Source organism: Chiloscyllium plagiosum, unplaced genomic scaffold, assembly GCF_037043375.1.
Source record: "Chiloscyllium plagiosum isolate Xiang-an unplaced genomic scaffold, Cpla_swu_hap1 HiC_scaffold_18, whole genome shotgun sequence".
Lineage (NCBI taxonomy): Eukaryota > Metazoa > Chordata > Chondrichthyes > Orectolobiformes > Hemiscylliidae > Chiloscyllium > Chiloscyllium plagiosum.
The window spans coordinates 15895677-15909409 of NW_028270156.1; the positions used below are offsets into that span (position 1 = coordinate 15895677).

Consider the following 13733-nt stretch of genomic DNA (forward strand, 5'->3'; position numbering starts at 1 on the left):
GAAGAAAATGTGCAGCTTCATGTGAATATGACTTGGACTAATCACCGTGGTAACAAACTAAATGAGGAAAAATGTCAAGGTTGAAAAGTGGGGCTGGAAAAGCAACAGCTGGTCAGGCAGCATCCAAGGAGCAGGAGAGTTGATGTTTCGGGCAAAAACCCTTCATCAGGAATAGGAATTGAAAAAAAAAATCAAAGCAGGTTTCATTCTGGGATCTGAATTGTCTAACAGTGCACCAGGTGGGATCATGACAGATGCGTGAAAGACAGGAGTGATCAAAATGACAAAGCTGAACCTTTTCAATATCTGGTAAATAGCCAGTCATTAATCTGAAACAAGATGATCAATTTTGTCTTTGATACCTCCACTTTTTCTGTTCAAACTAAGTATTGACATGAACAAAGGTCACTTGGTTGAGGTCTGAGGGGTTGATGGTGGATGTCAAACTTTCTTGTAACAAGGTAGTACTTTTAGGTGTGGGAGGTGAAAATTGTACAGTACAGGCAGAAATCTGCTCCAGCACATCATGTTTAAAGGTTATTTCTCTTGATTGATAAATACAACATATTGGTGTATCTGGAAATTCCAGAATGTGACACAAATGTTTATAGATTCACAGTCATTTGAAGTAACTCTGAGCAAATATTAAAAGTCAAAAGGGGGAAGATGCACATAAGTTATTGAAATAATACAAATTTTATGAAAATACATGTGCCAAATTCTTCAATTGGTTAGAAACTTTGGCCTACTCACACAGATGCACTTAAAATCATTTCTACAAATGATTTTTCTGTCTTGTTCAATATCTGACTTATCTCAAAAGGCATTCCTCAGGGAATTTCTGTTCTCAGGTAAAATTTTATAAGTCCTTAGAATTCATCCTCCATCAGTGTCTGGGCACCAAGCAGCAGGGAGGGCCAATAGAATCAAACTCAAAGCAGTATTAGAGTCTCCCACTTCATCCGAGACCATCCCTGATATCCTGGAGTAGAAACCATTTTACCTTGGGGATTTGATAAGTTTGAACCCTTTAAGAATATTCTTCATCTCATGTAAGTGCGCAAACCTTGGTCATCTCCTTCAATGGAGAACATGACCGATATTTCCAGTTTTTAAACAAGTAATTATTGAGAAAAGGGGTCTTGTGTGGGTGCAGTCACAGCATCCTTACCTCAGGGTCAGAACATCGAATGGCGATGGCCAGAACTCACTGATTATTCATTTGTAAATCCTTCCAAAAGTGATAGCAGCTGGCGAGAGCAGGGGAGTTTCCTAATCAACTGTGGTGATAGCTACAGCTTTACAACCTCCACATTACAGCAACAAAAGACCCCATTTGTAGGTCCTGCTGTGAGTGAGCACCATCCTTATTCAGAGAGACTGCCACACACTCACCCACTGAAAACATCCATTAGTCCATACTAAATCATCATCTCCACCAGCAGCTTTTGAGACTTTCACCTCTCCCCAGTTGTTACCTTCGCGTTACAGAATTTCCTGTGACTGTGTTCAGTGTCTTCAGCTAATTCAGGCTCTTCTTCACCAGTCCATAAGGTTTTTGTCGTTCTGCTGTTGTAGCCTTCCCAGTGCAGCTCGCTGCTCTTTGCTTCAGAATTGCTGAAACGCAATTTTCTTTCTAACATCTTTTTGATCAACCTTCCAATCCATTCACAGTTTGAGGCTACTTTTGCTCATCTTGGGGCCTTGTGTTTCTTGCCTTCCAAGGTGTTCCCTGGTCACTACTGAACATCTGCCTGTCTTTCCATATTATATAGTATTTTCCTAAAGTTGTACACCTGGAAATTGGTGCTCCATAATTGTGAACCCCAAATGGTATGAAGCGTCGTCACGTTACAGATATAATCACAAAGAGCTAGCAAGCTGTCCGTTTTCTTTCTTGTTAGGTAGGGCCACTCACCATCAGCATCTTGATGTATTTGACGTACAGCAATTAGAAATTTAGATTCTAAAGGACAAAATCATTCTTATGCAAACAGTACTGTAGTCAAAACACAACGGCTAACAAAAGATTGTGAAAACAACAATAGAAGAGGATCATTTTAAAGAATGAGACAGAAAAATCAACAACTACGATAACTGGACCATTGCAGCAAATTAGCCCAGCAGTACGAATGAAACTAACAGAAGAACTCTCGATTAGTTTTCAGTAACTGAATGGGTTACTTACTGCAGCCATCTTCATCACTATGGTCACCACAGTCATTGTCCCCATCACATTGCCATTGGGCAGGTATACAGGTACATTCGCCAAAGGCACTCACTGCACAAGTGAAATGATTCCTGCCACATGAACATTCACTGCCTCCTGATCCTGTCACGCCTGCAGGGAGACAAAAAAAATATTCCTGTGTATTCAACGGAAGATTGCTGAACAGTAGAAGTGTGGTATCAGAGTTGTTCCAGAAATCCATTTATAATCAGGACCTTCAGAGTACGGCATTGTAATTATACTTTGCGACGTGGATAAATACCAAAACATGCCAATGCATCTTAACCACTCATTTCCATTTTGCAAATTCTATACAAATCCTGCTTAAATAAAACCAGCTCCCAGTTACATAATAAACCTTTCCATATTCAAAACATACAAGGCAAAAGAAAAAGCAAGCAATACCATGAAGAAATGTAGCTTTGTATTAACACAATAAATCTCCTTGCTGGAAGGTTCAAAGAGATGAGGTTCAATAATATCTGTTGGCATAGTTTAAATATTCATATTATGGTTTTATTCTAACTCACGCGCCTTTGCAGAAAAGAAAATAATGGATTGGGTTTAAACCAGACATATTTCCAAATAACTCGTGCATGCTGGGCCAATGCTGTCCTCAATTTATTTTCATTCTTGGAATTATGTTAGAGACTGATGCTTTGAAAGTTGGAATGTTTTAGTAGCTATGCTAACCAAAATGTAAATGGCCTCTTATGGTCCTTTTAAACAAATCTAACAAAGCTTAAATACTTTAATAAAAGTTCCATTCTGGTGGTGTCAACTGTTACACAGACTTGTTATCATGAATTGAAATAGTATCCCTTGTACACACTGAAAAGGGACATGTTGGCAGAGCTTTGTCTTGCATTCATCAGGACAAATGCAAGAATGCCAAATTTCAAACAAACAATCACAACAATTTACACTCTGGAAGGCTGCTGATTGTTGACAATGGCCACTTTCTTCCATGTTAACCTCAACCATTTCAAACACGAGTCACACTGTAGATAGTATTCATATTTATAGCAAAGAATCTTCTTGAAAAAGAAAGGATTTTGTAAAGCAAATGTGCACCAGATTTCTTTAAAGCTGTTCATTATTTTTGGATCTGCTACTGTTTAAGAACAGTTTCCAACAGGAAATGAAATGGACATAGTCTTTAATCTCAAAGACTGTGTTATACAAATTATGGTCTCACTGTGGGCTGTCACAGCTCTCTGAGAAAAGACAAAGATTTGTTTCTCTTCAACTTGCATAATACATGTGTTCCTCCCATTGCGTCTCAGTTCTGTCTAATTACCAAGCAACAAAACCAATCGACACATCTGATAGACATAACTTAATGCTATGTTGGGCGAGATGATTTTAATTTGTCAAATAGAGAAAGTGGCAGGACAGGATTTGCTCCTGCTGTCAGCTACATTGCATGTTCACAAAGTAAACATGTCAAGATCAGCATTTTACAATTCAGTTCATACAGCTTTTACAAATTTCACTGTGTTCAACATAGCAAGCAGTATTTATGAACAAGATAATGAAGCAGAGGTTGGTTCGTATTTATTGTGCTGAATCCAAGGGCCAAAACTCTGTTCCAATTCTGGGACTCCATTTCATGCCTCACCTCGATTGATTTATGAAGTAATTTTAAAATACTAGTGCCCTGAGCTGGAAGCTTCCTAACACAGTGCTAGCAACACAGACAGACGGCAGCCATATTGGGGTCTGTCAGATTAAAAAGAGGCAGCTCCTCTGACAGCGAGGAGAAGAAAGACAGCAGAAACCAATCATAGACCAGCAAAAGGTTCAACGCTGGCCAACTTTTGGAACAAATAAAAACAAACTACTTTGACCCTGTAGTGAACGCAGTATCCAACATGCACAAGAATATATAATCTAGTCGGGTTTAAAAAGTAAAAATTGCAACCCTGAATGGACCGGTCATTAAAATTGATCCTTGAGGTGTTTGAGTGGCTGTTAATTGTTGCCAAGTGAGTTTTCCATTTCCAGCCCGTACATGACCCTTAAACTCAAAACGGACTTCAGTGGGATCCTGACATCACATCCAGGTCTGGGTCCCGACTGTCGGCCCGTTGAAAATCCAGTCTTACAAGTTTGTACTTTCATCAGCTTTTGCTGGATCGAAATTTGCCTTCATGTAAAGGCAATTTGAATCGTTACACCTAACTTCCTCTTTAATTATAGTGAATTCCTTCTGCACAATTCACTTACTCAGATCATGTCAGCTGCCCTGATAACTCACTGCTTCAATTTGACAACCCTACTAGATGTAAAACATTTGATTTAAAGACAATAATTTTTATCATATCACTCTTAAAAAATAAACATCCAAAATGGGGAAGAATTTCTGAGCTCTGGTCGAATCGCAAACCTCACGGTGAGAAAATTCCTACCTAAAAAAATCTCACTCCCTCCTACATCCTGAATCTCGTGGTACAATGTTAGCTGCTTCAGGCAGAAGTTATAGATCTTGCTTATCTCTCCTTTTCCATGTGATGTCAACACCATATTGTTATTCCTTTCAGAATTTCTTAAACCTTCCTTCTGGGTGACCCCATTGTAAGGCTTCACATTTGCAGCAATCCCAGAGTGAAAAAGAAGATTGGAAAGGTTGTTGATTGGGGTTGGGGCTCAAACAACTCATCACAATAACCAAGACATTTATCTTTTGACATCAGCGATGGAGCCTCAGATCTCACTGGAATAGGCCACACTCACTGGGAAAAATGTTCTTAAGATTACACGCATTTAAAATGGCCTCAGAGCCTGGTGGTGCCCTGATAGTCTCTCTTCTTCTGGGCTCAATCTCTTCTGCCGCTGAGATGTTTCGTCACACATCTGGACAGGTGGGTGGAGAATAATTCAGAAGGAAACATCTCAGGACTGTTAAACCTGTGCCTTCACTCGACAGCTGACATTACTGCCTCAGAATTTGCGACCCCAAGTACATGTCAAAGGGGTCATGACCCGGTTTAGGAACCCCAGACACGACAGATCCAAGATTCCACAACTGAGGTCACAACCCCACTGACATGCTGTCGGGGTCATGAACTCTACGGCAAGTCATGGCAGCTGTCTCCAGATCTTTATGAGATGAGACAATCCCAGGCGGCACAAATCTAGATCTGTTAAACTATACTTCTTGCTTTGTGTCCCTGTGCACAGGTTAAGTATGATGACAACCAATGTTGAGCAAACATGAAAACATTAGACGGCCCAGGTGGTCCAGACCTGAGAAAATAACTAAAATGGCTCTTTAATAACATAGGTAATTTCACCAAAGATTACTGCAACTAGAGAAAGCCAGATGGCAGAGTCAATAAATACCAGCAAGTATGACCCTACTCCACACCATTCACTAAGATCATGGCTGATCTTTCATATCAACCCCACTTCCTCAATCTAGCTCTGTGTCCTTGTGCGGCCAAACTCCAAATCGATCAATCCCATCCTTAATCAGCACAAGGTCCTCTGGGATAGAGAATCCCAAAGATTAACTGCCTGCTGAAGGAAGAGATTTTTCCTCATCGCCATCTGACAAAATGACTGGAACAAAAAAGATCAGCTCCTCAGTGTAAGAGTTCATTCAAAGCAACAACTGTAAAGCATTCACACAACTCAATGGATTGTGGAATGGAGGGGGATTGGGTGCCCTGATGAATCAGGACTGCCCCACTGTCATTTCAATGAAAGAGTGTTTTTAGTCAGCACAGACTCTCCATTTCCCTCATGCTTCAGTATAGATGAGCAGTCCACATCAGAACTGTTAACTCGCCTCTTCACTCCACATATGATGCCTGGGCTGCTTTGCATTTCCTGCTTAAATTCTGAAGCATGAAGATTTTGATTGGAACTCCTCAAATGAAATTAAACACATTGCCTTTAGGTTCTTTTTAAAACAATAAGGAACAGGCAAACACAGATCCCATGGTACCTATCACAACCGAACAAAATGCAGCAGCAAATCTTTGAATAGGAATTAAAGATTATCCAAAAATTGGTGCTTTTCACTAGTTTAATAAGAGGGAGTAAGCCATCTTTTTATACCAAGGGCAAGAGAATGTATCAAACTGTATCCAGTGGGTAATCAGTTAAAGAAAAGGGTCTTACCATACTATGGTGACCAGTAACAGCTTTGGATAGGAAATAAAGTAAAGTACAGTCTTCAAACTGTTATCCATGAACATAGATAGTTCTGACCCAACAGTAAATACACAACAAAATGTCAGTTTATTTATTCCACAGAGGTTGGACAGCAATAAGCAACAGGTTAAAGGAGACCTGATGGTGCATGTTACACTGAATAATTGAAGTCTTGTGGTGTTTGAACTCTGGTCTGTATAATTAGCTACATTCTGAAATAACTAGAATTAAATTTGCTTCAAACAAGTTTCCAGTCAGCAGAACTGACAGCCCAGTGTAGAAGCTGCTGTCAATGAGCATCACCAGAAAACATGAAACTCAAGAAAAAGTCTTCATTGGTGAGCAATGATGGTCATAACAAATTTTCGCAGTTGCAATGATTATAAAACCAGAGAGGAACCAATATAAGCAAAAGCAAAATACAGTAGATGCTTGAAATCTGAATTCAAATGTGCAACAGGTCATTTGAGCCCATAGTTACGAGAATACCCTTTCGCATGTGATAATGCAGTTTACTCAAAAGGCACATTTCCATTCTTCCAATGTACATTCACATAGAAACATCTGGGCAATCTGGCACACAACAAATTAATAAATGAGTGAATGATTGCTAGGATTGAAGTTACATGGGCCAGAAAGACTTGACCTGACCTCAGTATCCCTGTGTTATTAAAGGAGGGCGGGCAAATCAGCCAAAACTTTCCAGCAAGGAGGATTTGTTTCAATTGTGGTGTCTTCCTAATACTCCAGTATCCAAAACTCATCGCCGTTCAGTCAGTTTCGGTCTCCACCTCAGCTCATCTGCTGCTGAAGCCCTTATCCATCGTATTGTTACTCCCAGGGCTGACTATTCCAATGCTCTCCTAGATGGTCCTTTTCCTCCAGGAATTGGAACTCACTCAAAACACTGGAAGCCTTGTAGCTTATCTCACACCAGTGTTCCGTCTATCCATCACCCCCTGCATGCACTGACCTCCATCGGCTTCCTGGTCCAGCCCAATTAGAAAACACTGAAATCCTTCCAATGACAATCACCTCTCCCCATCACAATAACATCATTCAGACCAACTCCACTCCACGATCTCTGTCCTTTGCTAATTCTAGCTTCTAGCAAATCCACTAATTTTAATCATTCACCTAGAGGCTGGCTATAATTTTGTGCACCGAACTCTTAAACTGGAACTTCCCAAACTGTGTCAGTCATGACCCCGTCCCCCAGTGAGATAATTTGTCAAATGATTCAGGGTCATGACATCTGATGGCATTGGCTGCTGTGGGTCACTGACCAAGTGCCAACTTGTAAACCCGGCACATTAAACAGCTTTTCCCCACATCAAATCGCATTCTTACAGTTCTCACACAGCTTCCCCAACCCCATCTTGCCTGACAACTCTCAGATCGGAGGCAAATGTCAAATTCCAAAAAAAGGGACGTGATGGTAAAAACCGCTTCTTCAAAAAAATTCCGTAAAACTCAACCATTTCCTCACATGGTTTGTGGGAAACCTTTCTTTGATTATTTTCCAGTCAAGCATCTTGGGATGCTTTATCAAGTGTACCATATGAATGCAAAGTGTGTTGTTGAGCCCTTCAAGGTAGGAGAACAAAACAGCTGCTTTTTTTCTTAAACATCAACGGCACTCACATTTATCTTGAACTGGAATCAATTATTCGGAAATTTCAAATGTCCTTGCACCCATTTCAATGTTTTCAAGTACAGCCACTTTCCATAAATTTAAATGGCCTTCTGAACCAATACAAACACAAGTTTCTTCACTACAAATAACACCTGAAGGGAATTTATGAGGCAAAAGTATACTTTACTAAGCTTTTACCTACTGAAATATTGAAATCCTGTTCCTATTTTACACTTTAAATGAAGGCCATACAAAGACTAAAAGGTACATTATGTACTTGAAATGTTACTTCCATTATCGTAAGTGCTCAAACTTGGGAACAATGAGTTACCACAGCACCATTGCAGAATAGAGTTCATGCCAACCTGAACTCACGCCAACCTGAACTCACACGATTATGATTTCATTAACAAGTGAAAAAAAGGAGAGGGTGTCCACATCTTGTCGTGACTGCATTGCAACATTGGCGACATGACATTGGTGAACTGTTTTGCTCGAGATAAGAGTATTTTAGGAAGGTTCAGCGGCTAAGGTTTTGTCATCTCAAGCAAAAACAACACAATAAACAGCGTCACAGTAAAAAAAATCCATAAACTCACACCTCCAGCTCTTAAATCAACCCACACCACACTGTTTTAAGAATTTGCAACCTGTACTATAACCTGCCATCTCTGATATGATGAATAAACTAGATGGACTTGAGGCTTTGTGGCACATTGCTGAAAGCCTCTGGTTCAAGTCCCACACTCATGTGTCCTCACCCCTTCCCATCCCTCACAGAATAATGATGCACTTCTCCTTGTGCTCACTTTCTAACGCAACGTCACTTCTATTTGTGTCAGGGAGGCATGATGTGTACAGTCTTAGCTTAAACCAGTTCACTACTTACATGGTCTTCACATTTCCAACAGAATGATTGAACTGAACAACAGATTTCTCTTTCTGACCACTTTCATCAGAAGATGCCTTAACCAAGATATTAATTCAGAATAGTATTGAATGGATACACAGAGATCTTGGACTGTCTGGAAGGAACACTTTGAAAAGTAAAGGAGCCGGCCTACTGCAGCAAAATAAAGGTCACATTTGCAAAAAACATGCTGCTTGAATCTACAAAACTTTGAGAGGGGTCAGTCAGTTTGTAGACGCAATAAAGCTGCCTTTGCTCCCTGTTGCTTTTGTCTGAAATCCTTCTGAAAGATTGAGACTTAAAAACTGACTAGAAGGTCTCATCACTGCAAGCAAGGGAAGTTTCAAACTCGACATCACTATCTCTTGAAAGAGAAATTCAGCCAGCAATAACTAATCCAGGAAGGTAGCACAGTGACAAAAATAGAAATTCTCTGAACCAGACCCGAAACATTAACTCTGATTTCTCTCCACAGATGCTGCCAGACCTGCTGGGCTTTTCCAGCAATTTCTGTTTTTGTCTCTGATTCACAGCATCTGTAGTCCTTTCAGTTTTTAGATAGCACCGTACAACTAGTTTCTAGCATATTGACTTAGAGTCATAGAGTCACAGATATACAGTACGGAAACAGACCCTTCAGTCCAACCGTCCATGCTAACCAGATATCCCAACCCAATCTAGTCCCACCTGCCAGCACCTGGCCCATATCCCTCCAAATCCTTCCTATTCATATAACCTATCCAAATGCCTCTTAAATATTGCAATTGTACCAACCTCCACCACTTCCTCTAGCAGCTCATTCCATATACGTACCATTCTCTGAGTGAAAAGCTTGCCCCTTACATCTCTTTTATATCTTTCCCCTCTCACCCTAAAACTACGCCCACTAGTTCTGGACTCCCAAACTCCAGGGAAAAGACTTTGTCTATTTATCCTATCCATGCCCCTCCTGATTTTGTAAACCTCTATAAGGTCTCCCCTCAGCCACCAACACTCCAGAGGAAACAGCCCCAGCCTGTTCAGCCTCTCCCCATAGCTCAACTCCTCCAGCCCTGGCAACATCCTTGTAAATCTTTTCTGAAACCCTTCAAGTTTCACAACATCTTTCCGATAGGAAGGAGACCAAAATTGCATGCAACATTCCAACAGTGGCCTGACCAATGTCCTGCACAGCCGCAATATGAGCTCCCAACTCCTGTGCTCAATACTCTGACCAATAAAGGAAAACATACCAAATGCCGCCTTCACTATCCTATCTACCTGCGACTCCACTTTCAAGGAGCTATGAACCTGCACTCCAAGGTCTCTTTGTTCAGCAACACTCCCTCGGACCTTACCATTAAGTGTATAAGTCCTGCTAAGATTTGCTTTCCCAAAATGCAGCACCTCGCATTTATCTGAATTAAACTCCATCTGCCACTTCTCAGCCCATTGGTCCATCTGGTCCAGATCCTGTTGTAATCTGAGGTAACCCTTTTTGCTGTCCACTACACCTCCAATTTTGGTGTCATCTGCAAACTTACTAACTGTACCTCTTATGCTCGCATCCAAATCATTTATGTAAACTACGAAAAGAAGTGGACCCAGCACCGATCCTTGTGGCACTCCACTGGTCACAGGCCTCCAATCTGAAAAACAACCCTCCACCATCACCCTCTGTCTTCTACCTTTCAGCCAGTTCTGTATCTAAATGGCGAGTTCTCCCTGTATTGTGTGAAACCTAACCCTGCTGACCAGTCTCACATGGGGAACCTTGTCAAACGCCTTACTGAAGTCCGTATAGATCACAGCTACCGCTCTGCCCTCATCAATCTTCTTTGTTACTTCTTCTAAAATCTCAATCAAGTTTGTGAGACATGATTTCCCACAAACAAAGCCATTTTGACTACCCCTAATCAGTCTTTTCAAATACATGTCCATCCTGTCCCGAGGTCAGGCTCACTGGTCTATAGTTCCCTGGCTTGTCCTTCCCACCCTTCTTAAACAGTGGCACCACGTCAGCCAACCTCCAGTCTTCTGGCACCTCACCTGTGACTATCGATGATACAAATATCTCAGCAAAAGGCACATCAATCACTTCCCTAGCTTCCCACACAGAGTTCTAGGGTACACCTGATCAGGTCCTGGGGATTTACCCACCTTTATGTGTTTCAAGACATCCAGCACTTCCTCCTCTAATATGGACATTTTTTTAAGATATTACCATCTATTTCCCTATATTCTATATCTTCCATGTTCTTGTCCACAGTAAATATTGATGCAAAATACTCGTTTAGTATCTCCCCCTTTTTCTGCGGCTCCACACAAAGGCCACCTTGCTGATCTTTGAGGAGCCCTATTCTCTCCCCAGTTACCCTTTTGTCCTTATTGTAGTTGTAAAATCCCTTTGGATTCTCCTTAACTGTATTCGCCAAAGCTATCTTATGCCCCCTTTTTGACCTCCTGATTTCCCTCTCAAGTATACTCCTACTGCCTTTATACTCTAAGGATTCCTCGATATATCCTGACATATGCTTCCTTAACCAAATGCTCAATTTCTTTAGTCATCCAGCATTCTCTATACCTACCAGACTTCCCTAACAGGAATATACTTTCTCTGGACTCTCGTTATCTCATTTCTGAAGGCTTCCCCTTTACCTGCAAATATTTGCCCCCAATCAGTTTTTTAACGTTCTTGCCTAATACCGTCAAAATTGGCCTTTCTCCAGTTTAGAATTTCAACTGTAAGATCTGATCTATCCTTTTCTATCACTATTTTAAATCTAATAGAATTATTAGTGCTGCCCCACTGACACCTCAGTCACCTGCCCTGCCTTATTTCCCAAGAGTAGGTCAAGTTTTGCACCTTCTCTAGTAGGTACATCCACAAACTGAATCAGAAAGTTTTCTTGTACCAGACTAACCAAATTCCTCTCCTACTAAACCCGTAACACTATGGCAGTCTCAGTCTATGTTTGGAAAGTTAAAATTCTCTACCATAACCACCCTATTATTCTTAAAGATAACTGAGATCTCCTTACAAATTTGTTTCTCAATTTCCCTCTGATTATTAGGGGGTCTATAATACAATCCCAATAAAGTGATCATCCCTTTCTTATTTCTCATTTCCACCCAAATAACTTCCCTGGATGTATTTCTAGGAATATCCTCCCTCAGCACAGCTGTAATGCTATCCCTGATCAAAAACACCGTTCCCCCTCCTCTCTTGCCTCCCTTTCTATCCTTCCTGTAGCATTTGTATCCTGGAATATTAAGTTGCAAGTCCTGTCCATCCCTGAGCCATGTTTCTGTAATTGCTATGATATCCCAGTCCCACATTCCTAACCATGCCCTGAATTCATCTGCCTTCCCTGTTCGGCCTCTTGCAATGAAATGAATGCAGTTTAATTTATCAGTCCTACCTTGTTCTCTGCTTTGTCCCTGCCTGCCCTGACTGTTTGACTTGCTTCTGTTCTCAACTGCACCAGTCTCAGATTCATATCTTTCCTCACTATCTCCCTGGGTCACATTCCCCCCCATCTTACTAGTTTAAATCCTCTTGAGCAGCTGTAGCAAATTTCCCTGCCAGTATATTAGTCCCCTTCCAATTTAAGTGCAATCCATCCTTCTTGCACAGGTTACTTCTACCCAAAAGAGATTCCAATGATCCAAAAATGTGAATCCTTTCCCCATACACCAGCTCCTCAGCCATGCATTCATCTCCTATTCCTGCCCTCACAGCTCATAGCATCAAGAGTATTCCAGATATTAATACTCTCGAGGACCTCCTTTTTAAATTCCTGTCTAACTCTCTGTAATCTCCCTTCAGAATCTCAACCTTTTCATTTCCTATGTCGTTGGTTCCAATGTGGACAATGACCTCTTGCTGGCCCCTCTCCCCCCAGAGAACATTCTGCACCTTCTCAGACATCCTTGATCCTGGCACCAGGGAAGCAACACACCATTCTGATTTTTCGCCGCTGACCACAGAGATGTCTGTCTATTCCTCGGACTAGAGAATCCCCAACACAATTGATCTCTTGGAACCCAAAGTACCCCTCATTGCATTAGAGCCAGTCTCAATGTCAGAAACTTGGCTGTTTGCGTTACATTCCCCTGAGAATCCATCACTGTCTACATTTTCCAAAACAGCATACTTGTTTGAAATGGGGGTAGCCACAGAAGACTCCTGCACCAACTGCCTACCTTTCTTATCTCTCCTGGAGTTAACCCATCTATGTGATTCTATCTGCGATTTTCCCCCTTCCTATAACTGCCATCTATCACATCCCCTTGCTCTTGTAAATTCCTCATTGCCTCTAACTGTCTCTCCTTCTGATCCATTCGATCTGATTGGATTCACAACGAACGACATTTATTGCAGATATAATCCTCAGTAACCCGTAAACTCTCCCTAAACTCCCACATCCGACAAGAGTATATCACTCTACTAAAGGCCAATTTTGCGGATTCACAATCTATAGACTCAGAAAATAGCACCGTCTTATTCCTCTACAAAATACTGCTCCAGGTTAAACTAATACTTATGGCTTATATTTTAAGTTTAATCAAGAAACAAATCTCAATAAAACATATTAGCAAGAAAGAACCTACTATACTCACTACTGCAGACTTACTGTAAGGCCATGCTTAAATATTCATTTCTGTTTCTGTGCTATGACCTCTCCCAAACAGGTTCCTCCAAGATCAGTTGTGAATTTCACCGTTTTTTAATTTTCCCAGATGCATTCCAATGTCCAGCGATATATGAATTCAAACAGCAAAGGCAGTAACTGTGCAGGTTCCCTGTTGTCAGT

At 41.1% G+C, this 13733-nt stretch overlaps 1 protein-coding gene across 5 annotated transcripts in view; it reads right to left on the bottom strand.

The window, feature by feature from the left end:
- lrp4 (low density lipoprotein receptor-related protein 4) overlaps positions 1-13733 on the bottom strand; it is a 402640-nt gene that overhangs the window by 224019 nt on the left and 164888 nt on the right. For all 5 annotated transcript variants that reach the window (XM_043705467.2, XM_043705466.2, XM_043705468.2 and 2 more), the window contains exon 2: positions 2189-2341. In XM_043705467.2, the coding sequence (XP_043561402.2) occupies positions 2189-2341 (153 nt within the window). The remainder of the gene's footprint in view (positions 1-2188; positions 2342-13733) is intronic.